Source organism: Ochlerotatus camptorhynchus, unplaced genomic scaffold (genome assembly GCF_037179485.1).
Source record: "Ochlerotatus camptorhynchus isolate MF236.1 unplaced genomic scaffold, CSIRO-AGI_Acam_v1.1 ptg000193l, whole genome shotgun sequence".
In the NCBI taxonomy this organism is placed as follows: Eukaryota; Metazoa; Arthropoda; class Insecta; order Diptera; family Culicidae; genus Ochlerotatus; species Ochlerotatus camptorhynchus.
The window spans coordinates 2,230,865-2,257,938 of NW_027040683.1; the positions used below are offsets into that span (position 1 = coordinate 2,230,865).

Below are 27,074 nucleotides of genomic sequence, written 5' to 3' on the forward strand. Positions count from 1 at the left end.
TGAAGGCGAGAGCTTTAGAAAATGACGCGTGGGACTGTGTGGAACAAGTGATCGCACACTGTACTTATGTGTGGTGTACATTGCTCCTGACCGTGTTCGTGACAACGAACTTATCGAAACCCATTGTCGTGCCGTTTTCGCCGTAATGGAAACTGCAACTCCAGTTGATGAGATAATTGTTCTGGGTGTCTTCAATCTAGCTGGTGTTTCGTGGAAACCAACTCACAGTGGCTTTCTCTATCCAGACCCTGTACGCTTCATACAGGATCAGTTAGCCTTCCCGATAGCTACAGTGCAGCAACGCTATCTCAAATCAATGACGTAGTTAACGAGAACAATCGAAGCTTAGACCTCTGTTTCGTTAGCATTGGAGGCGAACCAGCCCAAGGCTGAAAGCCTCCCTAATAAAGTTAAATAATAATAATAATAATGTTTCGTTAGCGCTCAGGACACTGCTCCAGTTATCTCCACGGCACCTGCTCCACTAGTAAAGCAAGTTCCTCATCATCCTCCTTTGCTTGTCACTGTCCAAGATAGTCACTTTCGAGATTTTGAAGACATTTCCACAAACGTGTCATACGATTTTCGGAAAGCTGATCAAAGTAGTATCATCGACGTGCATAGACTGGGGAAGCGTCCTGGACCATGATAACGTTGAAACCGCTGCGCAAACTTTTTCACATGTCTTGGCGTATGTCATTGACAGACACGTTCCAAAGAGAGTTCACCGAAAAGGGTCACACCTTCCTTGGCAGACGAGCCAATTGCGAAAGTTGAAATCGACCAAGCGAGCGACACTAAGGAAATTCACCAAGTATCGTACGCTGTTGCTGAAACATCATTACGTTAGGCTCAATCATGAGTTCAAGCGAGTTAGCCATCGATGCTATTCGTGATATCAACGTGAGTAAACTCAATTCACACCCGAAGTCCTTGTGGAATTACGCAGCGTAAAGAGTCTGGCCTACCATCGTCAATGCTGTTCAACGGAGAAGTTGCTTCCACCTCTCAGAAGATCTGTCGCTTGTTTTCAGACAAGTTTGCCAGCGTATTCTCTGATGAGATATTAACCGACGACCACGTTATATGATAATTACCGTGGAATCACATCGTTGAGTTCAGTTTCGAAGTTATTCGAGTTAGTCATCATGGAGCCCCTGCTCTCTCATTGTAAGCAGTATCTAAGTAGTGATCAACACGGCTTCGTTTCCGGTCGCTCTACTACCACTAGTCTAGTTTGTCTGTCATCGTATGTCACGGAAAGCATGACAGAACGGGCTCAAACAGACGAAATTTACACCGACTTGTCGGCTGCATTCGATAAACTGAACCAGTTAGATAGACTCGGGGTAAATGGCAACCTCCTGCGATGGTTCCGCTCTTATCTCAGTGATCGCCAGCTGATGGTAACCGTTGGTGAATGTCAGTCTGCTACTTACCCAGCCACGTCAGGGATACCTCAAGGAAGTCACCTAGGCCTGTTGTACTTTAACGACGTGAATCTGGTCCTCGAAGGCCCTCGTCTATCGTATGCAGATGATCTTAAAATCTATATCCGGATCCGTTCTATCAATGACTGTCACTTCATCCAATGCCAGCTCGAAGCGATTGCTAACTGGTGCAACTTGAACCGAATGGAGGTCAACCCCGCGAAGTGTTCAGTTATCACCTTCTCTCGCTAGAAGTAATCGACCATGTTCAATTATGTACTTCAGGAAACAACTATCAGCCATGTCAACCACGTAAAAGACCTGGGAGTTATTCTGGATTCCCAGTTAACGTCTAAGCAACACATCTCGTTCATTGTCGACAAGGCGTCAAGATCGTTGGGATTCATTTTCAGGATTGCAAAGAAAAAAAATCGCTATACTGTACCCTGGTGCGGTCCACCCTGGAATATTGCTCTGCAGTATGGAACCCAAGCTATAACAATGGTGCTGAAAGAGTTGAGTCCGTTCAGCGTCGATTTCTTCGATTTGCTCTAAGGAAGCTGCCTTGGAGAAACCCTTTTCGTCTGCCCAGTTATGAAAGTCGATGTCAACTGATTGATCTGTAGCTTCTACGTACTCGGAGAGACACTTCGCGGGCCCTGCTCATCGCAGATAGTTTACAGGGTAGAATTGATTGTTCTACAATCCTGGAGATGATCAACGTCAACATCCAACCCCGAGCGCTGCGAAATAACACTATGTTAAGATTGCCTCAGCATCGCACTAACTATAGCATGAACGGTGCTATAGACGGCCTTCAATGTGTGTTCAATCGAGTTTCTTCAGTGTTCGATTTCAACCTGACACGAGAGATGCTACGCCGGCGCTTTTCCCATATTTTCTCTGACGCAGTAAACCGTTGAATGACCCTGTATGTTTTGACCCAATTGAACTGGTTGGAAATAGCATTTGCCTTTTCAGTGGATGTTGAGCTGACTTCGACAGTGAGCATGCATAAGGGCCTATACGCGATGATCGATTCTCTTCGTCGATTTTCTCTTTTGTTAATAACTCGCTAGATTTAACGTTTCTCGATGCGTTTGCTGTTGCTTTTGATAGCCAATACAACCTGTTACTACTCTGCATTGAACAAATTCTAGAAAATTGTTTCGCCTAGCTGTAGCAATGCAAAGAGAAAATCGATGAAGAGAATCGATCATCCCGTATTCGCCCTTATGAATGCTCACTGTCGACTTCATCATTTACCCTAAGTGGATGCACAGGGGGCTTTTGGTTTTTGCATTTCAAAACTTTCATAAGTCGCCAGAAGGGCCTAGAATAATTCGGTAGGTTCTTGAGATCTTTATCGAATTGCCTATTTTTAATTTTTTGCCCTCTTACAGCAATGATATTGTGAATTTTCCACCTTATCGAACGCGACGAATTGAAATCGTCGCGGGTGTATAAATGACATGGGTTGTGTCAAGTCGACTGACAGCTGATGAAGCTATCTGCATGCCAAACAAAATAAATAAATATTATTGCGCATTTTGCACCTTACTGGACTCCGCACTTTGAAAGTGCGGGGATGAAATAAGTGCGGGCCATGCGTATGACGTCTGTTCGAGTCACAAAACACGATTTTTTCTACGAACTTAATATTTAGTCAAATATTTGTCGTAAATTATACTTGTTTACTCCCTGCCGGTAAGTAAATACGTTATCTACAAATAGCTGCATTCTGGAACGTCTTCAGGGAACGAAAACGTCTTGTTCTTTGACTCCTCCTCGTCTGCATCCATGGTAGATTCTGCAAAGAGGATACACAAAACTATAAATTCTTAAGTCTTAAGATATTTCCGATAATTTAAGGGGTAAAACTTACATATGATGATTGCTCCGATAATAATTTCACTTCTTCTGATCGAAATCGTAGCTCGCAACTGATTTTTGTTCGGAATCAAAACAACAACAAAGTGTCTGTTTTGATTTTTGTTGTTGTTTTGATTTCAAGATCTTACACTCTCATTGCATTCTACTCGAAACACGTGTAAAAATAATTTTGCAAAATATTTGCAATTTTGCAAACAATTCTAAATTACTTATTTGTGAGCAATTATATGGTTTTCCAAGTATGAATTAGATTGACTATGATTTTGAGACGTGTTTAAATTCAAATGGTACACCTTTTTTGTTCCCAAATGTGTTAAACTCAATAGCGTTCTAGGCGTGAAATAACCAAAAAGTTCGTTGTTTTTCGTCAGCGTTCCATCAAAGTGCGACTCAACATATTCCCAAAAATCCAGTCACCACTGCAACAGACAATATAAACATTATTCACATCTTGCAAGGAAAATTGTGACGAATTACATTAATGACGTTATTGTTTCAGAAAATGTCCAACATTATTTGGCATAATGTACGACGACAACGTGCCAGTCTCAATACTAAATATCATTGCATTTATGGATTCTTTTTTCTGGGACTATCAAGACAACGACTCTGCGAATTTTACGGTAAAAGCAAATCTACAATAAGTGCCTGGATTACATCGTACAAGAAACGGCGCCGGTGGTGTAGTGGTAAGCGTGATTACCTCTCACCCCAGCAGGCCTGGGTTCAATCCCAGTCGGCGCCGCCGGGATGTTCTGAGGCATAACATCTCTGATCACGCCTTCCTTCGGATGGGAAGTAAAGCCGTTGGTCCCCGGTTCATGAGTTGATGGGTCGATAGGTAGGGTCCAGGTGTGGGAGCTGCCTTCCTGGCACGTCGGTAGCATTGGTGCTCAGCACGGAAAACAAGATCGACGGAAAAAACAAACCAAAGGAAAAAAAAAAAATACGTACAAGAAAAACGGCGTCCTTTCGGAAAAGGAACGGAAATTGGTATACAGAAAGTTTGGGGTGGCAAAACGACAGTGGCTTGTAAAGTTGTATATGACCGAACCAACCTTGTTTCTCGATGAGGCACAGAAACGAGTTTTTTCATAGATTCGGAACATCAATTAGTAGATCTTCGATAGTAAGGATCCTGCACGCGGAGGGTATGAGCTGGAAGAAACTGGAACGTCGCACCATGCAGATCCGTAATGCTGATATCTCAAAATATTGCGAGGAGTTATCATTTCAGTGGGATTTACCTAATTTAGTTTTTCTGGATGAAGTAGCTTTTGATAGCCGCGATATGCTACGCAATAGGGGATATGGGTTTGTTGGGAAAAAAGCTAATTTTCCGTGTCGAATTTCGTCGCCGTCCGAGAGTTTCAGCTCTTTGTTTTCTAGGGCAAGGTGGCCTTCTTGATTCATTCATGACGAAAGGGACATTTACACGGAAGAAATTTTTCGAGTGTTGTCGTACGTTTGCCCTTGAATCTGGTAATGTAGAGACATACCCGGGTTTCTATTCGGTCTGGATAATAGACGGAGCTCGAATACATGGCGATAGACACATTGTTATGTACCTAAGGTCTATCGGCATTGTTCCAATATTTTTGCCTCCGACTTGTCTCTTCTACAACCCCATTGAAATTGTTTTTGGAATTATCAAGCGATACTTACGACGGCACTACGAAGAAAACAGTTCTAAAGACCTCAAGACAGTTGTGGGCGATGCTTTACTCAGCTTCAAAAATTATGACTGCACAAAAATCATGAGAAAGTGTGGTTATAAAGAAGGAGGAAAATTTGACCCTAAAGTTGGGCTGAATCAACCTATTGAAGACTTCGATTTTTGTGAGGAACTCGAATCAAAAGATGTGATCTGAGGAAGGACTCTCTGTAGGACATCATTCTAGTTATTTCTATCACAGATACACGAAATAAATGAAATTTGTATCAACAGCTTTTATTTTACAACATCAACATAACAAACATGACAATCACATCCGGTTCTTTCGAATGCCATTTTATCTTTCTACACATATGATCAACATCTTCTGCGTCTGTTACAGAGTTCGCCAGTGCTCGACTGAGCTCGTTTTCCACAGGTGCAAGCGAACGTTGCATTCAAGTCAGCATTTCGTTGTAGCTTTTAAGCTGTATTTCCATTCCCGATACCCGTTCTTCAATTGTTTTGGCTGCGGCTGATAGGTGTACATACTGTTCTCTGAGCTCTTGAATGTGAACTTCCATGGCACGAATTATAGTTTTAGCGAAAAATAGTCCTTGACGGTTTTCTTCCAGAATTGCCGAATCATCATTCGGTGCAGGTCTCAAGTGCGATTGAATGTCGTCTGGCGGATTCAGCTTCACATCGTCACGTCTGTATCCCGGTGCTGCTTCCACATGTTCCGCCCAGTTGTTCCACACGAATGAATCTGCTGATACTTCTGGATGCATTCTCTTTAGCTCGTTTATTAACCCTTGAAATGATTTGTTACTGCATGCTCCTGCTCTGTCCGGGTCATCTGGGGCTTCTAGTTTCTTCACTAGATCGTACTGTTTTTGATTTGCCACCGCCAACGAATACACATGAAGGTAAACATCAATAACCTTGCTTCTCCATCTTATCATTACATCCGGTTTTTCCTGCAAATCAGATACTCGATATCTGAGTGCTGCGAACTAACTCCAAATGCTTGTCACTCTTGCTCAGAAGTCACGTAGGAAGTTACCACAAGTAAAGGTATTGCCACCTACTGAAAACAAATTAAGAATTATAATTATGAAACTGTTGAAACATCAACCTTAGTAGGCGGATAATGTAAATCATCGAGCGTGATGCTCGAAAAAATGTTTTTATTTGATATTAATAATGCCAAAACTGGGTTGCTGAAACAAGAATGTAATCAAACTTTATAAGAGTCATGTGAGCTTTGTGGGCAGGTGCACTCCCATCACCATGTATACGTTATTTCTGGAGCAGAGGAAGAGGAGCCAAGAGTTCATTTGACAGCATGTATATACAATTTCGTGAGCTGTTTAGCAAAACAATTTGAAACTTCGGAAGATTTTCAGGATGTTTTCTAGCTCACTTGAAAAATAAAATCGGCTGAATTCGCACTACTCAGTTCGATACGTGCGTTTACGTTGAAGGTCCTTGAACAGCTCAAATTTATCCATGTCTTTAAACTCAGGATCCGCTCCTTCAGTCCATTTAACTCGTTTCAAACTTTGGTCATCATAAACAGTTACCTCCCGGCGAAAGTGACTCCTAATAGCCTCCCAAATTTGCTCCAACACCTCCTCGGGTGAATTGCCAAAAACATGACATTCCCTGGTAATCACCTTCACATCCACTTTACCTTTGTCGTGATGTTGTCCTCGAAAATCCTTCTTGTAGCAGGAAATCATGAAATGAAACGTAGCTTCCTCCAATCGTTTACGTTTCTGTACTGGCAAAACACTTGAAGGATGGTCAGCTTCCGGCTCTTGCTCAGGTTCTGCAGGTTCTGTCTCGTCGTAGTCCGGAAATTTATCAATGTTCCCAATAGGATCGTCTTCGTCAAGGAACTCAGCTGCATAATCGGCATCGGAAGCATCCAGCTCCAGGTTTATACTGCAGTAACTGTAACCGACTAACAAAAAAAATATATCCATAAATACGAATGAAAACAAACACACTAACTCCAAAGAACCCATAACTAGAAAATTTTCACCCATTTATGAAAAGAGGTTTAACTCATTAAAAATGTTTTATGTTATACCCTTTTAATGAGTGCCTTTTACCAATTTATGAATAACTGTTACCTGTACATTTTACGAGTAACAGCTACTCATTGAATTGGTAAAATTTTGTTTATTTTATGAGCAAAGCCACTTTTTTAATTGCTGTAATTTTATCCATTAATGGGTTCTTTCGAGTTTACGTTAGGAGAAAAAAACCTTCTGTTTATTTATCAATCAGTTCAGTGCCAAGATTTCAAAGGGGCGTAAATGCTTTTGTAAACAATGGCTTTAGCCGTCGATTTCTCGCAAATCAAAGCCCACCTCTCCAAATTACCAATACTAAACATTCCTATACCTGCTGGTGTCATTCATTTTCATGAGTGAGCTTTCATTCGCGAGAAATCGAAGACGAAAGTCATTGTTTACAAATGCAATTACGCCCCTTTGAAATGTTGGCACTGAGTTGTTGGAATATGACGTTTCACTAACACAAAGATAAAAACTCGTGCGCATTTTCATGCGACGTTTCTAAAACTGTCAAAAAGTGAGCGTCGCGTTTTGTTATCAATGAAACAGACAATATTGATAAGTTTTTTTTTTTAAAAGAGCTTTCCTAGCTTGATTTTGTGTTCTTTGAAACTGACGCCTGATATAATTTCTAAAAGCTGGCGCACAATGCATAAGTTTGCGGGTTTTTTGACAGATAATTCATGGGTTAACCACCGACAAACCGACATTACACTTAATTCTGACTTATGCCCGAAAATCGTAAACGGCCGTTTTAAATGTACAGTGATCCGAACTGTCAAAACCATAGGATTTTTTGATCTAGATAAACATAATTTGTCCAGAATAGATCAGACACGAACCAATTCATAACTTTTGCATGCAGGTTCATGCCTTACTTAAATATTTCTCGCAAACACGGAGCCAGATGTCAGTAGTGTGCTTTGGTCAGAAATTTTATTGTTTTTGCTATGGACATTCATGTCGGTTTGTCGGTTGGTTAACTGTCAAAAAACCAGAAAACATATCCATTGTGCGCCGGCCTTAAAAGGGCATTATGCGTTTGGGCCGGCGCCGGTGGTGTTGTGGTAAGCGTGACAGCTTTCTAACACCCCAATGGGTCTGAGTTCAATCCCAGCCGAGGTCGGTGGGATTTTTCAGAGGCATGAAAATCTCTGGTCACGTCTTCCTTCGGAAGGGAAGTAAAGCCGTTGGTCCCGGCCCATGTGTGTTGTGAATGGGTGCAATATCCTACGCAAGTGTGGAAGCTGCCTTCCTGCACATTCGATTGCAGTTAATGGATGGCAATCGATGTCCGTCGGTGATTGGCACTAGATTGCGGAACAGAGACCGACGTTAAATAAAGGAAAGAAGACGCAGAAGAAGAAGATTATGCGTTTGGTTTCTTCGTCCAATATTGTAAACTTACTCGTCACAAGCGTTGTCGGGATGAATCGGTTTTCCGCATTGTCGATGTTGAGGGAAAATGCGTGCAGCACCCTGTCGATATCCTCCGTTATCACCAGTGAGGTTTCCTCGTCCACACGATCTTCCACGAACCGTTGGAATCGCGGCCATTTAGCCCGATGATAGTTGCGCTTCCGATACTGTTTGCGTTGCTTGATGGCTTGATCCAATTAGAAAACCACCGGTAGGTGGTCAGAGGACAGGTCGGTTATAGCACAGGGCTTGGAACAACCGGTGGAAACTAACGATTTTAAATTGGCTTACACTTGACCAGTCTACTGGTCCCAAGCAAATCGATTAACGTACCCCATTCTAGTCGAAATTCTAGTACTACACTATGTTTGTTATGATTCGCTATGCAAGTTTGACGGATAAAATAAGGGGTTCGTGGATTTTCCTATGTTTCGAGGGGTGCATCGATTAGCTTGGGATCAAAGATCCCAGGATCACATTTCTTCGGGACCTTCTGGTCTTAGAGTTGGGGCACGTTAATCGATTTGCTTGGGACCAATAGGCTCCCAAGTAGTGAGCCAATTTAACTGGTATTGGTCGTCTTTTCAGAAGCATATGGAAATTCGGGAAGTGGGCCATATTGTTAATTTATAATATTTGCTATTTGGCTAACTAATTCACGATCACAGTTCGCTTTGGAAAATTCGTCTCATTTTAAAGACTTTCTCACACCCCTCGGATTTGATCATAAAATATCCAATATTTAAGATCCACCCTCCAATATGATGCACGAGTTTTAAAGCACCCTGCAGCGCTACATTTGTCATCCGTTTACCGAAACACCCAACCATGCTCCAACAGAGTGTACACTGTACTCCGAGCATCAATATCGTTCGTCTTCTTTACAGAACCTCTAATTTCCATTCAGCAATATTCACGTATCCCTCCCGGTGCTGCACAGAAACCACCTACATCTCTTACGCTCATCCGTCCTGTATTCACACTGACCTCTGCGCTATTCAAATTCGCCTTTACACCGACCGACCATGGACGTCGCAAACAGAAATGCAGCGCACAAACAAAATGCAATTATTTACAACCCAAAGGGCAAAACTCGTTCCATCATCAACTGTACCGTGAAACCGCATCATCTCACTGTGCAGTGATCACAGCTTCCGGAAACGAGGCTGCCCCCGTTACCACCCCTCTTCTGGACCGGACGGGAACCACACAATGTGTCAAAGTCAATTTGGACGAGGATTACTCTCGCGCTGTTAAAACGGATGTGTGGCACGTCGCACCTTCTAAGAGCATCTCCATCATCATCATCATCACAACTCGCAAGGTACCATAAAATCTTGCTTAATTATCCGTTTAACCATTGGAGCAACATACATGCATGTGCACCTTCCACATGAGCTCCAACTTTGCTTTCGAATGTACTAAAAACTGCGAGCGGTATCCTAACCAAAAGAAAACATCATCTCCAACGACATCGTCGGCTTGAGGGGGTTGAGGGAAAACTTTCAGCATGAACCTCAAAGAAAAACTCGTTATCGGAGTAGGTGGCGTTGAGAGAAGCTCTTTTGCATAAAAAACTGCTGCAGCAGTGAAATAATAATAAAATAAAAAGTTGCTGGATGCTCACCTAAGCGAAAATAAATCAAAAGTGCTGATAAAGTGACATTAAGTATGCAAAATAAAAACGGGAGAAAAAAGGGATGAAAGATGCAAAGCTGCAGTGGCACAACATGGAGCGCATAATTTGCGCTTCCTTATGACTTGTTTAATAGGGTTGCTTGAGAGGGAGCTAATTTCGGTTTTTGTTGGAAATTACTGCTTGTAAGCTTTTAAGAATGTGCAGTCTTCGTGGAAGCTTGGTTTGTTAATGCAAACATGAAATAATTAGGAGTTATTGCTTTCTCTGCTTTATCAAGCTGCATCCCTATACGGAGTAAACAAAATGAATATATTCTTTCGATAGCCGGCTATCGAGAGATTAAATGAACAACAAATAAACAATACATACTTTTGGTTGCATCGACAACTTGCGGTGAATCCTAACCGAATACCCTACCCAACCCTCCAACTCCGTAGCACTTATGAGGGTGTCGCTATTCGAAAGTGGTCAACTGATCATCAAATTTCACAGTTAGCGTTGAAATCAGTCATAGATGAACTCAATACTCGGTTAATGTGAACATCAACGGTTTACCCATCTACAAAAGCACAACGAAGAGTTTCTGGCCAATCTTATGCAATATCCACGAGTTTACTAGCATTCAGCCAATCGTCGTAGGAATATTCTATGGCACTGGAAAACCGAAACATAATAATGAATTATTAAATCCCTTTATTGACAAACTCGTTCCGCTGTTGGAACCCGGAATCGCCATAAATGGATACAAAATAACGGTTAACATTCGTTCCTTCATATGGGACGGGGTAGCCAGATCATTCATCAAAGGAGTAATAAACTTCAATGGGAAATATGGTTGTATAAAATGTACTACAAAAGGCCGATACAGCCACATTACAAATGTATTATATAAGATCATGTAGTCCTACGTCACCATTGCGTACAACCCCATAGGCCTGTCCCTTGTAGTTTTATACCATATCACGTAACTTCTAACTTAAAATACGTTTGTATCAACCTAGTTTATTTTTGTGGCCAGAACAAACTGAGTTTACGTTTATATTTACCTCAAATATTTTTATTTCGATGATAGTTTTTTCTGCGTGTCATCATGAAAAAAATTTGGACCCCCAGCAAAGGCGAAAGTTTGATTTTTTGGGGTTCTTAGAGTCTAACTTTATGCCATGATGATCCAACTCTAGCTTGGTGCTTCAAGAAATTTATGTTTGTAGTTCAGTAAAACATATATGGGCGTATTTCGGGGAGATTAAAAGAGTTTTTGAATAAATTGATTCATTCAATTATGTGTTGAGGGTTTCCTTAATTTTTTTATAAATAGTTCGTGAATAAGAATTAGGGTACGTTTTAAATTACATTTGTGTAACTTTAATTACATTAATTACAGAAAATACATTTTTATTAACATTAATTACGTAATCAAATCGAAGTACGTGTTTTAATTACAGTAATTACACTGACACTGCTTTGATTACACGAAATTAAATTTAATTACATGAAATACTTAATTTTCATTTTCAATTACTTAATTACATAGTTGAACACCTTGTACTTTAAATCCAACGCAGTCAAAAAGGCAATTGCGTGCCCTTCGACAGCGCCATCAATGAGAAAAAATAGCCTTGACTTAATGGTGAAAACTATTTTTGTAATTCTTTAAAAATTCTACTCTTTAAAAATTCTTTTCTTAAATGAACTTGGTGGCCCTGAAAAGGGCCGTTTTGTTACTTGGTTGTTGGTGATAATGATGGCGACTCCTTTTCCAAATCCTTGCCACCCTTGCCACGACCAGTCATGCCTCCTGGTTGTTTGCCGTTGAACTGAAGCATCGCAACTAATGCGAACGCGCAGTTAGCTACCTTTTAGATAGACAACCAGCTCTACCGGTACCATATTTTCTCACTTCTCATTGGTTACTGTGTATAGCCAATAGGAAGCGAGAAAATATGGTACCGGCAGAGCTGGTTGTCTACACTGAAAAAAGTTTTCACTTAGTTTCGATTAGGAACGCACATAATATTTTTTCAAAACTAAAATAATGGTTTTTATCTGAATTTCACATAGCATAAAAAAAATTCTACATGAGAAATCATATAGATTTCATTGGACACATAGAGTTCATGTGATTTAGTGGTGCAATTTCCAATTATGGGATCAAATGAAAGTTATGTGAAATTCACATGGATATTTTCCACTAGTTATGTGATTTATTTTATGAGTGTATATAACAGGTAGCTAACTGCGCCTTCGCATTAGGATCAGATTCAACTGCGGAGTGCGGACGCAAATTTTTCCCGATTGAATTTTCAAGCGGGCTTTTGATTTTTGTTTCCGTTCGTAAAGCGTGCGTGTGAAAGACTTTTTCGGCGGCGGTTTTTTTGCTGCTGAGTTTATCGGAAACTTTTTAGTAAACTGTTTAGTGAATAAATCAGAAAAACAGTGACTGTTAGTGAACCAGCTTAAGAATGGCTAGAAATTCGGGATGGGACCCTGGAGTGTCGCCTGGACCGGACTATGGCAAACCTACGGTTCCGGATTGGATGCGCGGTGTCGGTATCGGCCAGCTGCAGATTCTCTCGCTGCAGGCGGTGGAAGCCGATAAGAAGCTCAGCCCTTTCATCGTGGGGAAATCGATGAAGGATCTGGTTGGTGAAATCGAAGGTACGACAACGGAAGCGAATGGAATGAAGGCAGGCGACTAAGTGGTTCTCCACCCCATCTTGAACAAGCGGCGATGCGTTATTTCGTGTCGCGAAATCCAAGACGAACCCGAAGACGAGCTGCTCAAATGGATGGCTAAGGAAGGTGTTAAGCGGATCACTCGGATGCAAGAGGGCAAACGAATGAATACTCCAACGGTCATTCTGACGCTCAATGGAACAACAGTGCCGGACTACCTCAAAGTCGGGGCGCTACGGATCAAGACACGGATTTACATACCGGACCCGATGATCTGCTACAAATGCTACACACACGAAGTTCCGTTGTAAGGGAGTAGCTAAAGGCAGGAACTGCTCGGAAGTTCACAACCTTGACGATGAATGCAAGGCAACGCCATTCTGCTTTCACTGCCAAGGTCAACATGGCCCAGCCAATCGAATCTGTCCCACCTACGTGATGGAGAAGGAGATTGTGAGACTGCGTTTCACCAAAGGAATCTCCTATGACGAAGCAGTTAAGCAAATCAAGGCTGGCGGCGGTTCATATGCGGCTGTCAGTAAACTCCAACAGCGTCTTACGCCAGAATTCCAGCAGATCAAGGAGAAGGACGACCTCATCAAACAACTAACGGACACCATCGCCAAGCTGACCACAAGGATCGAAGAACTGGAAAAGAAACAGAAGGACAAGAAGGATAAGAAACGGGCCAAGCGACAATCCAAGCAGGACGGAACTGAATCCGGAACAGAAATGGAAACTGACTCGAGCATCCAGGCTGCAGCGGCTTCTGGCAAGGCGAGTGGAACTTCCTCTCAGGTAGGTGATAGTGATGTTAAGTCAAACGTTCCCAAGGTCCATAAACGGCACTACACCACGGAAATCCAACCCCCCAATACGAAGAAAACACCCGAACCAAACAATGTTAACCCCAACAATGGCTTTACTCAACCCCCCTACCCTGCCCAACCCCCCTACTCTACACTACCCCCCAACCCTACCCTTACTCTTCTTCTGGACCCACTCCGTACTCAACCTCACAATGGCCAATACACCACAACAATCAACCGCTAGTCAAATTCCCCAATACAATCTTCTCCCCTAACTCTTGCCTTACAGTGGAATTTACTGGGTCTTCGAGGAAGACTTTCTGAATTACAAATTCTCATTTCACAATACAACCCCATAGCAATAGCCCTACAAGAAACCAATGTCCCTGAATCCACCATTCCATCAAATTACATTGAAGGATACAATTTGTACATCAAAGAAAATCCCGATAACCCCCAAAGAACCGGTACAGCATTGGCAATCAACTCTGAAATCCCTCATCGCCGTATCGATCTCTCCTCTTCTCTTCTTGCAATAGCTATTTAAATTGATTTTCCATTCAAAGTAACACTAGTCACCATTTATATTTCGCCTGTTTCGCAATCCAATAAACGAATTGAATCTCGACTTACTAAAATAATGGATAACATTTCATCACCTGTTCTTTTAATGGGTGATTTTAACGGACACTCTACTCTTTGGGGAGGAAATTCTAACAATTCCCGAGGACTTATGTTAGAACAGTTCATCGACGAACAGGGTTTAACTCTGCTTAACGATGGTCATCACACTAGAATTGATCCCTCATCCGGTGAATCATTGGCTCTTGATCTGTCCATTTCCTCACACAATCTCATTTCCCAACTGTCCTGGAAGGTGCACGATGATTGCTGCGGTAGCGATCACCTTCCTATTGTCATTCCATTGAATAGAACTACTCCTGTTACCACTTGTCGTCCTAGATGGAAATATGAATTGGCAGATTGGGACAAGTATCAGAACGAAGTGTTCGATCATTTTACCTCTAACCCTCCCACATCTCCGGAGGAGTTCGTCAAAACTCTGTTTGATATTGCCAAACATCATATTCCCCGAACAAGTGGTTCTCCTGGGAAAAATCGGTACCATGGTGGAACCCTGAAGTGCGGGCTGCTATAAAACTTCGTCGTAAGAAACTCCGTGTCCTCCAGAAAATGACAAAAGGTGATCGTAAAAACTTCGTAACACATTTAGAATTCAAAACAGCCAGAAATGCAGCTAGAGATAATATCCGTCAGGCCAAACATGACAGTTGGGAAAAATTTATCTCCGCTATCAATCCAGAAAGTACATCAAAGGAACTTTGGGATAAAGTAAACCGTTTGAGTGGTAGTAAAAGTCGACCCCCAATAAAAATACGTATAAATAATAATATCACTGATAACCTATCCACCATAACCGAACAGCTCGCAGATCACTTTTCCCTGGCCTCATCTTCCTCCATATTTTCTGAACAGTTCTTGTCCCATAAAACAACCACTGAGGCTTCTCCACCATGCTTTGATACTGATCTTGTCCTGGAATACAACAAAGACTTCACTTTCGAGGAACTAGCGTGGGCTCTGAGTAGGGTAAGTGGTTCATCCGCTGGACCAGACGACGTAGGCTATCCTCTTCTCAAAAATCTTCCCCTAATCGGTAAAACTATACTTTTGTCTATGTTCAACCAAATATGGGATCAGGGAGAAATTCCCACTGACTGGAAAGAAGGTCTAGTTGTTCCCATCCCTAAACCCGGAAAAGACAGGAATAATGCAGACAGCTACCGGCCTATCACTCTATTGAACTGTATTGGGAAGGTTTTTGAGAAGATGGTAAATAGACGAGTAAATGGAGTCCCAAGGCTTACTCGACAATCGCCAGTTTGCTTTCCGTCCAGAAAAGTCCGCGGATGATTACCTTACGGAGCTAGAGGATCTCATTGATGGATACCTTGAAAGAGGTATGCATGGTGACTGTGTTTCTCTGGATCTGTCGAAGGCTTATGATCGCATGGCGTTTTCCCATCCTAAAGTCACTCGAAGAATGGGGAATCAAGGGCCGCATGCGTCACAACGTTCAAAGTTTTCTTGACGATAGGAGATTCAGAGTCATCATAGGAAACAACCGATCTGAGGTCAGGTCTCAAGAGAACGGTATCCCCCAAGGTTCAGTAAAGGGTGATACGGTCAAAATTTGGTCAATATCAACTTGACGTATTTCTTTCAATTTTGCATTTAAAAAACCTGAACACCCCTCATTTTGAAGGTGTGTGTGTGTAGAATGTTGCTCCTATTTTGATTTTGGAATTCACTCTTCAGTTGTCAAAATGCCGTCCAAGCAAGAAGAGCAGCGTATCAAAATTTTGCTCGCGCATCGCGAAAATCCGAGCTACTCGCACGCAAAGTTGGCAAAATCGCTAAAAGTTGCCAAATCAACCGTTACAAATGTAATTAAAGTGTTTGGGGAACGTTTGTCGACAGCCAGGAAGTCTGGATCGGGGGGAAATCGAAAACCGGAAGCCGCTGAGACGACAAAGAGAGTTGCCGGTAGTTTCAAGCGAAACCCTAACCTCTCTCTCCGAGATGCCGCAAATAAGCTGGGTGTATCGTCTACAACCGTGCATCGAGCCAAAAAACGAGCCGGACTATCGACTTACAAGAAGGTAGTGACTCCAAATCGCGATGATAAACAAAATACGACGGCCAAAGCGCGATCCTGGAGGCTGTACACGACGATGCTGACGAAGTTTAACTGCGTGGTAATGGACGACGAAACCTACGTCAAAGCCGACTACAAGCAGTTTCCGGGACAGGAGTTTTATACGGCAAAAGGAAGAGGAAAGGTAGCAGATGTTTTCAAGCACATGCAACTGTCAAAGTTCGCAAAGAAATATCTGGTTTGGCAAGCCATCTGTACCTGTGGCTTGAAAAGCAGCATTTTCATAGCTTCCGGGACTGTCAACCAAGAAATTTACGTGAAAGAGTGTTTGAATAAACGTCTGCTGCCTTTCCTGAAGAAACACGGTTGTTCCGTACTGTTTTGGTCGGATTTGGCATCTTGCCATTACGGTAAAAAGGCCATGGAGTGGTACGCCGCCAACAACGTGCAGGTGGTTCCCAAGGACAAGAACCCTCCCAACACGCCAGAGCTCCGCCCAATTGAGAAATACTGGGCTATTGTCAAGCGAAACCTAAAGAAGACCAAAAAAACTGCTAAGGGCGAGCAGCAGTTCAAGGCAAACTGGCTTTCTGCGGCGAAGAAGGTGGACAAGGTGGCTGTACAAAATCTGATGGCAGGGGTCAAGCGTAAGGCCCGGCAATTCGGATTTGGAAAAGCGGAAGCCTAACTGAATATTTTTCCTGAATTTTATACTAATTGAACTTGAAAAAGAAATTTAATTTGATTTTTTAAATAAACGATTTCACCGATTTACACGCGTTTTCCCTTGACCAAATTTTGACCGTATCACCCTTTAATCGCACCCACACTCTTTCTCATCTGTATGCAATCCCTTTTTGATAATATTCCCCCCAATGTCCATATACTGGTTTATGCAGACGACATTACCATCATCACTTTCAATATTTTCAAATCGTTAGCCAGAAAAAGGATTCAATCCGCAGTCAATAGTGTTGCCAAATGGGCTGATGAAAGAGGTTTCATCATATCCCCTGAAAAATCCCAACTCCTCCATATTAGTAGCAATAGGAAAAAGCATAGCAAACTACCCCAACTTACCTTAAACCAGACCACAATAGAAGCAGGACAGACTCTGAAAATCCTTGGAGTTTACCTTGACCGGAGTCTCAGCTTTAGACACCACGCAGACGTTGTTCGGAAAATCACCGAGCGGCGGCTACAGGTCATTAGGACGATTGGGACAAGAATTCCATGTGCACATAGAACATCCATCATGCAAATAGTTAACGACTGGCTTCTGCCCAAAATCTTCTACGGTGCAGGTTTTTTCAGCATAGGTGGCGATATCATAACCAAAAAGCTACGTCCGTTGTACAACAAGGCTTTCCGATCAGCTTCCGGAGTTTTCATCACTAGTCCCATATCCGCTATAATGGCCAAATGTGGTCAGCTCCCCTTCGAACATTATATAACAGTCTGCGTGGTGACTAAATCTATTCGATGGTTAAGTCTGAAAGGTAGTCAAGAAGCCCCCTTAGTAGCAAGAGCAAACGATCTGTTCAACTCCCTTACCAAACTAAATCTCCCTCCAGTTGCAGTGTTACACAAAACCAAAAACAGACCTTGGAACCGACCACCTCCTAAGATAGATCTCTCTCTTCTCCGAAAAGTAAAAGCAGGTGATCCCCCGTTAAAAATACAACAACACTTTAACAATCTCCGTTCAGAAAAATACAATAATTACTTCCACATCTACACCGACGGTTCCGTTTCTAATGGAAAGGTTGACTATGGTATCACTAGCGCATTAACCAGTATTAGTTCCTCCCTCTTTACATCTTGTTCCATCTTCAGTGCCGAAGCTTATGCCCTCATGAAAGCTTCCAACTTGAACCCTCCACAGTCTGAGAATCCAACTGTTATCTTTAGCGATTCAGCGAGCTGTCTCCGCGAAATGGACTCCAGTTCCATGAAACATCCTTGGCTCATGTCAGCAGAAACATCCTCCATAGCTAATCACGTCTCCTTCTGTTGGGTCCCCGGTCACTCTGGTATCCGAGGCAATGAGGAGCCTCCAAACTAAATCACATGCGGTGTCCCACTGTCCATACCCCACCTTTTGTTAGATTGTAGAGCCTACAGTACCGAACGTTTGACTTATAATCTAGATACAACCATAGAGGAAGTTTTATCACCACCCACTGAACAGAAGCTGCTGGAGTTCTTGAAAGCAACCAAATTTAATTGAAGCAAACAGGGACGAATGACCGTTTACGGTTAAAGTCCCGTTAAAACAAAGACACACACGCCTTCGCATTAGTTGCGATTCACCCATTCAACGGTAAACAACCAGGAGGCATGACTGGTCGTGGCAAGGGTGTCAAAGGATTTGGTAAAGGAGTTGCCAAGTGCCATCGTGTGATAAAATCCATCATCTTTTTGCAAGAAATCTTCAGAATCGTCACCAATCTTCTTTGTATCTACTCAGCGTGTGTGCAGCTAACCACACCAAAACAAAATATTTCCTGCATCGTAGATAGAGTCACCTCCCTCTCTTGATATTGTGCTTCCAGAGATTAATTTCAGTTTAACGGATTCATTCCAGGAAGAAAAAGTTCCACCTCAGCCTTCAAACAAACAAGGCTTCAAAGAATCGCCAGCAAAAATACTTCAAATTAGTCAATGCTCAATTTCATACTGGCGGTAGAAATGTGACAGCTGCGGTTTAAGATTCGCAATATCTATCAATGAAAATTTTCTACGTGACAACTAAAACCGCCACTCATAATGATCAATCTCACCCCGGTCATCAATTTGCCCCCAGATTGCGGTACTACAATTATGGAACCACGCTAATGGAGTCCACGTCCTACATCTCTCCAGCCCGTATGCCGTTGCATAAATAATAAAGTGTGCTGCAGAATTTAATTCGGACAACAACCCTTGAACCAAACACGTGGGCTTGAATGGTGTGAACTCCCAACCAATTATTGGAATTTCTAGAGAACAATACTATTGAAAACCGCCCCAAATGAAACCGCCCTATTGGCGGTTGGCATACTATTTTGCACATACATATTTAATATCGCATCACGGCCACTCTGCTAATCCTTCCGGAAAATTCCAGTCACGAACTGTGTGGGCCACTGTAGAGGGTGTCCAATCGTGTGCGTGGGAGTGAATGTCGTTTCATATGCATTGAAATTTCGAGAATGTAAACACCAAGCTGCTTAGCGGAGTATGTTTCCGACAAACAAAAAACAGTGACAAATGGACCGCACGGGCCCACGTGGCTCGACGAATATTTATGTTTCACCACCGAAATGCATTTACTTATTCCGCGAGTGGGCTTTTCGGCTTCCACAAGAACCACAGTAAAATTTCAGTACCTAGGGTAAATAACAGCTTCGGCTCCCATTGACTGTTTTCGGCATCTACAATGTATACGCTAATTTCACTGCATTTTCTCACCAAAACACTTCGCGGAATGAGTTCAAACAATTCCTTAGACTTTCAACTTCAATCTGATTATATTTTTTCGACTGAGAAAACGCATTTTATCAGATTTTTCTTGAAATAGAACATATACACTACAAAATGTTGCTGATTTCGAGTTGCCGATAATAGAATAGCAAATCAACAGGCAGTTCGAATGGATCGGTTGCCGACAACAGTCCCACTTACCTCAGAAGTTTGGACGCTGCTTGGATTTACGAGAATACATAAATTCCCCCACATATGGATTATTGATTGTTCTATTTTCTCTTCGCTTACTTTCAGGCCAACGTATCACCACAATCCAGCTGGATGGCGTCCAGTACTTTGTAAGCCGGATGAATCCCTACTCGCCGGAGTTGAATTACTTCCTTGCCTACCAGTACTGCCGTTCGCTTGGCCTGCAGCTGGCGTCGTTTGAAACCAAGGAGAAGGTCGAATCCATGTCCCAGTACTTGACGAATGCTGGTAAGTGACACTATTTTGTATCATTGAGAGGACGCAGTTTTCGGTGCAGCGATTAAAGAGCCAGTAGTGGAGGAACTAAGATATATTTTTTTTAAATAAATAAACGATGTACCGTAAAACGAGGTATCTTTGATAATGTGGGTAACTTTGATAGTAGAATATAATGATTAAATTTACGCTCTGCACTATTTCCGGATAGAAAAAATTGGTTCCATTTTGTAGCTTAGGGTATTACCAAATATATCATATTAACAATATGATCCAATGATGCCTTTTTCATACATTGCAATGGCGACCCGAAAAATATTGCTTCACGCACCATCTAGCATTGGAAAAGGTCATCAACAATCATTCAATTACAATCAAGGGGCACGAATTCAGCACTTATTACAAAAATAAATGTCAAATTATTTTCTTAATTACATTTAGTATATTACATGAAAATTTTTCTGACATGTCACTGTTGTAGATTTGTAGAAAAAATTCCAATCGATTGGCTTGTTTAGAATTATAATCCATCCGCTATTGACAGAGTTCTAAGTGGCCAAAACCTGACCACTTTTCGTAACGCTTTCGATTTTGTTTTTTTTTAATCCAATATGTTGCCGAAAGACGTAATCCCAATATGCTGAGTTATATACACTTTTTTTTTCCTCTGTTCGGGACATAAAACTACTGCGACCAGTTATTTGATCTATTGTAGTATATCCCGTGTCCTTAGTTTAGTGCATGTTGTATTACTTCATCACTATTGAGAAATAATGAGGTATTCGGTTTTGATACAGTTGTCATTCTTGCCTTCATCGCAAGGAATCGATTCTAATTAAAAGGTCCCGCTATTTATACGCTTCAGAGTGTTGAAACACCCTCCAAAGGCGCGCCCCTTTGTCAGTCAAAATTGGGTTCCTTAGCAACAAAATTAAAAAATGACACTGATAGTGACCATGCATCAGAACCCTAGTCTTAACCACTTCAAACTAGAGAACAACGAATAGAAGATTAGGAATGACATAGATGAAGAATAACTAACTCGTTTTTTCCTTGTTTCAAGATCATCCTCGGTCCAGGCAACCCAACGACTTATCACTATCAACAAGGCATAATAAGTAACAAGGACTAAAATGTGTTTCTTTGATTACTGAAAAATTCTGTTCCCCTAGTTTGAAGTAGTCACGACTAGGAATCGGTGGTAGATCTTACATCCCGTAACGTACCACGAAAAGGTGATCTACCCACGTTACATACACTTAAAATAATATACAAATTTTCATTTGGCTTACCCCTCGTGAAGATATACAATGCCGTCTTCTTGTTGCTTGTGATGGTTTTGATTATATACTCATTCAAAGCTTCATATTTCTTGAGCTAATTGTTTGAGATTCTTGCATGTTTTTCTACATTCATCGAGTAACACCAAAACAAAACAAAAAACTGGTGGCAAAAAAAAAATTGTGCAAATGCTATAATTTCCGGTAGACATTTTTTTAACAAATTTGACAGAACTACAAATATGCTGCATTTTGCGTGTACGTAAAGACTGGAGCGCGCAAAAATTGGTCGACAAAAAATTGTTTCTTTCAGTCAAAATTCATATTACAAAAATCTTCTCATTTTTCTTTTGGTAGTTCAATTCATATATTTAAAGGAAAAAATGTTCGTTTATTTTTTTTTTTTGGTTTGCCAAATCCAAACTGCCATGCCTTTTCGCTTAACCACTTCCATTAAATTTAGCAAAGTAGTCTCATCGACCTTATTCGCCGCCGAACGCCAGTTAGATTTAAACTACTGCTCGTTTTCCATGGATTTATTAGTTTTTTTTTTTATATTCCGTTTGACCAAGGCCCAATACCGTTCGATAGGGCGGAGTTCTGGGCTGTTGGGAGGGTTGTGGTCATTGGGTACCACAACCACGTTGTTCGTATCGTACCACTCGATTGCCTTTTTCCCATAGTGACAGCTCGCCAAGTCCAGCCAGAACAGCACAGGTCTATTATGTTGCATTAGGAATGGTAGCAGCCGCTTTTCCAGACACTCCTGGATGACGTAGATCTCTTGATTGATGGATCCCGTAGTAATGAAAATGCAGCTTTTTAGACCACACATTCATATGGCCTGCCAGACGAGATATTTTTTTCGCGAACTTCTATAGTTTGATAATTTTGAAAATTTCAGCCACCTTCATTTTTCCTGATGCGGTATAAAACTCCTGTCCTGGAAGCTGCTTGAAATCCGCTTTCACATAAGTTTCGAACTTTGTGAGCAGATTCGTATACAGCTTTGGGGACCGCTGTTTTGCCGATGTGTTTTGTTTGCAATCTCGGTTCGCCACCTTCACCTTCTTAAACGTCGACAACCCAGTGACCATGCTTGGCATACACAGTTTTGGTCACAAACTGCTCATTTGCTAATAACTTTGCACACAGTTGACGGAACATAGTTCTTTTTGAAGCAGTAGATAGAATAGAGTGTAAGCTTGTTAAAGATATGTAAAAAAAAAGTAGATTTTAATGCTAGTAGTAAACTGTATTTGTTTTTGCGTTGTAAAAATGAGGTGAGAAATGCTCACTACACATCTCGGAATTTAAGTGTTAAATTGATTAGTGTTGATTCAAATATTAAGCTTTAATAATCTTCGCATATCTATAGTAAACTATGAGCCTAATCTATCAATTACTTCAAAGAAAAATAAATTTCAACATCTGAGTGAAAAGTCATTACCAAATGAGCAGTTGGTGTGTACAACTGTGCATGCCAAGCATGCCAGCGACGTCCATGATGGAGAGGTTAGGATTCCGCTTATATTTCACCGCCACCTTCTTGCCGCCGCGTCCAGGCTTCCTGGTGGTCAACAGATGTTCCTCAATCACTTTTAAAACGTTTGTCACGGTCGATTTGGCCACATCCAGCAAATTTTGCCAACTTGGCGTGTGAGAACGTCAGATTCTTTTGCTGCGCGAGCAAAATTTTGACACGCTGCTCCTCTTGCTAGGACATCATTTTGAAAACTGGAGAGCAAACGGTGAAAACTCATCATAGCAACCATTGTATGTACACTCAACTACCAAATGCAGCATTTCAGGTTTTTTTTTAAATGCATTTTTAACAGAAATACACAAATTTGAAGTTGACCAATTTTTGCGCGTTCCAGACTTTAATACCAAATTATTGGAAGTGCTTGCCGGAAATTGACGGACTAGTTAAAAATGGGCAACTAAATAGCACATTTATAATTCGAAATTTCCTAAATGCCCCTAATTTGGGCCCATACATAAATTCAGCAATCGTCTAAATTTTCAATAGCAATCAAAAATATCCATTAGTACCGTCCCAATGACGCGTTCATCTAGATAAAATTGATAAATAGCAGATTTTTAGGCCCAATCTTAGATCCATAGGCCAACATTAAAGCCAGGGATCGGGTGCTACTCAATTTTTTGCGAGTAAAACACACGCTGTTGCGAGACTGCACTTTCATTTCCAAAGAGAGGTGAAAGAGCATTTTAAATCGTGCAGCACATTTCATTCTTCTTGTGCTGGAGAGCTGCCGCTCCAACGGTGTTAAGTCTCTTTCTCTATCTCTTTGTTTCTCCGACAGTGTAGGGCTTTTGATCTAATTTCCGTCCTACTAAGCACAAACCGCGCTTTATCTCTCTTTTCTGAACGAGTTTAAACAAAAAATGGAATAGGGTAGAGAACTACTTCGGCCTAATCGCCCATTTTGGGCCTATCGAGCAGAAAACTTCAAATAAATCCATGATTTCAGAGTTAACAAGTCAATTATGCGTTTGGTACGATACTTCAGTTAATAAGCTACCGAACGAAGTCAATGAGAATGCGTGGTATAAAGGTTTGCACCCATTATACCCAAAAACAAAAGAAGCGCTCCGACCGAATCAAATTTTATCTTCATCCGATAGGCCGAAGTGAATTCAGTGGCGTTTCAATGGCGTTTCAATGCGTTAGGTCGAGTTTAGAATCCGTAGGCCGAGTTTGGCGTCAAGAAGCAGTGTTAGATTTTGGACAATATCTCAACGATTGTTTTCTCTTTATCAAATCTACGGAAAGGTAAATAAATTTGGAAGCCATCAGTAATAATAACATTCCGTTTGGTGCTAAACTGCGTTATATTAAGAAAGACTAAGTGCGGGTTGTGCTTAATAGGGCGGAAATGGGGTAGTTAACCCTATGTCTGTCAAAGATGACTTGCAAATTTATTCACCTTTCCATACGTACCGTTGGATTTGATATAGAGTCATACATTGTTGAGATATTGTCTAAAATCTAACACTGCTTCTCGATTCTAAATTCGTTCTACGAGTTTCAATTCCGTCCTAACGCCATTGGATTTTCTTCGTCCTACGGATAAACGTAGAAAAAGGGGATTAGCTAGGAGCGCTTCTTTTGTTTTGAGAACAATGGGCGTAAATATTCATACAATGCACTCTAAAAGGATTTATGTTGTAACTAATGAACTAACGCATCGGAACAAACCTATTATTGATTTGTGCACGGTTAAATAATTGATATTATTGATCTTTTCTGATCGATAGAACGGAAATGGGCGATTACGACGAAGTAACGCTCTACCCTACTTTCTCTACACAGAAAAAAAATCTGAATTTTAACTATGGCGTAAAATCCCCCTTCGTTTAATTTTGAGCTATACTTGGCATAAACAGCAAAACCGTTTATAAGCTTGCATACAGTATTGATAATTTATGCGATATTGCGCTTAAATTTACACGAAAAATCGCGTAGATTTATGCCCAATCTAGCTTTAATTTTATGTACGCTATATCTCGCAGTAATTTACATGAATTTTTCGAACGGTGTATAATTGTAGCGTTGTAGGATAGCTAGCATCAGTGCTGTTAATTTTATTGAAGATGAACCAATACAACTTTTCTATCGATTATGTGAAAAAGAATTCTCTAGTGCCCATCATTTCAAGAGCCCCTTTCACATTCGAGCCTCATCGTCACTGTCAATTGAGTCACTCACTTTCAGTTGATATTCGACAGTGGAGTTTGGAAAAATCACAGCAAAATGGTCCTGAACAGACATGTCGACCCGATGTCGGATCAATGTGAGGTAAATTTAAGGTAGATGTCAACCCGATGTCGGGTTGATGTCGGGTCAATTTTGGGTATATGTCGAGTCAATGTCGGGTCAAAATCGGGTTGGGGTTTGATAGAAGTTAGGTTGGTGTCGGGTTGGCTTAGATTTTTCGCCGGAATGTCGAACAGAGCTTCTTCCTTTATCAAGAAAATTACACATCGATCTTAAAAAAACCTCTTTAGGAAAAGCATCAAAATTTGCATTTTCCTACGCTTTTGAATACCATACAATCACTGCAAAATATCAGGCGTAACATTTGATAACGGCACAAAAGCATTTGTAAACAACTTTCTAAGGCTTTTCAAAACTTTTTAACTTTCAACATCATCGGATAGGGGCAACTATTACCTTTCCGAAAGTGGTATTGGTTTGCGTGGGCGTACTTTGGTTCGCGTGTTAAGGGCCTTAGAAGGTTTGTTTACAAATGTTTCTGTGCCGTTATCAAATGTTATGCCTGATATATTATAAGAGTGTCAAAATATTATGCACCCAGCCTAAAATATGCTGTCATTCCTGTAAATCTCTAAGCCACGGCTCTCCCGACTGAAAAGTGCTACTCCCGTCATAACACCGTGCACTACTCGATTGTGCAAGTAGCACCTGAGTTGTCCAACTACTCTCTCGTAAATATGAAATCTTTCTCTCCTTTGTCTCTTTCTCCTTCCAAATATAAGGGACACGCTATCTTATTTTAGAGTAGCACCAGTGTTTTTTGCACCACTCTGAGTTTTTAGTCGATCTCTGATTAGAGCCATTTCCCCCATCATGCAACATGTAAAATCATTCCAAATAGGTAGAATCAAGCAAATGAAAACCTTTTGAGGTTTATCCGGTGACATTCGGCCAATTTAACATCTGTCTGGTTCTGCAATTCGGTTCCGTGAATTCCAAAATAGGATTTGTTGAAACATTATTACGTTCAAGGTAGCCCTATCCTGGTACATGCCAAATCATGCCAAACTGACAATGGGGTCTCTGAAATCAGTTATCTGGCAACATTGACATCGGTTCTGAGGGTCCCGGAATTCTTTTCATATCAGTATAATGAGTGGTGTCAATGAAGACTATTTGAGGTGATTCCTTTGACATTAGTCCAACATTGACATCGGAGAAAACCATATCATGCAGCACTTCAAATCATAATAACATGTGAATATTAGGTAATTACTAAATACCTAATTATTATGGTAATTCCAACGAAAATTCAAAGAAAATTTAATTCTGAATTCCGCGGTTAGTTGTAACAAAATTTTGAGGAAAGTTTCTAAGGAATTCTGACGAGTATTCCAAGGATATGGTAGCAATAATTTTTAAATTCAAAGAGATTTCCAAAAAAAGCAGCATTTTAAAGAATTCATGGGAATTCTGAGCAAAATTAGAAAGAAATTCTTGTGGTGGCGTGCACTTATTATACGCTTTACTTAACTTTAAGTGATTGTTTCAGGGAATTACTAGAATTATTAACAATATCAAAAGCATTGCAGAGTTAATTCAGAAAGTGTTTTGCAAAAGATTTTCAAGCGTATTTCGACCGAAATAATAAAAGAATTCATTTTTACGGTTTGGGAAAAAATGAAAATCCTTGGGCTTGGATTTTTAAAGATTTTATGTTTAGAAAATTATATGATCGTGGATTTAGTAAAATCTTTCTGGTACTTGGTGTTTAATTTAAAATTAAATATTCCGGACATGGAGGGGGATTAAAGAGAAGATTAGGGATCGTG

At 41.1% G+C, this 27,074-nt stretch overlaps 1 protein-coding gene and 1 pseudogene across 2 annotated transcripts in view; one reads left to right on the forward strand and one right to left on the reverse strand.

Moving 5' to 3' along the window:
- The window catches only part of LOC135702508 (uncharacterized), a 71,588-nt gene that overhangs the window by 38,017 nt on the left and 6,497 nt on the right, over positions 1-27,074 (forward strand). For both annotated transcript variants that reach the window (XM_065223578.1, XM_065223580.1), the window contains exon 2: positions 20,050-20,232. In XM_065223578.1, the coding sequence (XP_065079650.1) occupies positions 20,050-20,232 (183 nt within the window). The remainder of the gene's footprint in view (positions 1-20,049; positions 20,233-27,074) is intronic.
- Positions 5,280-11,948, reverse strand: LOC135702547 (uncharacterized; annotated as a pseudogene).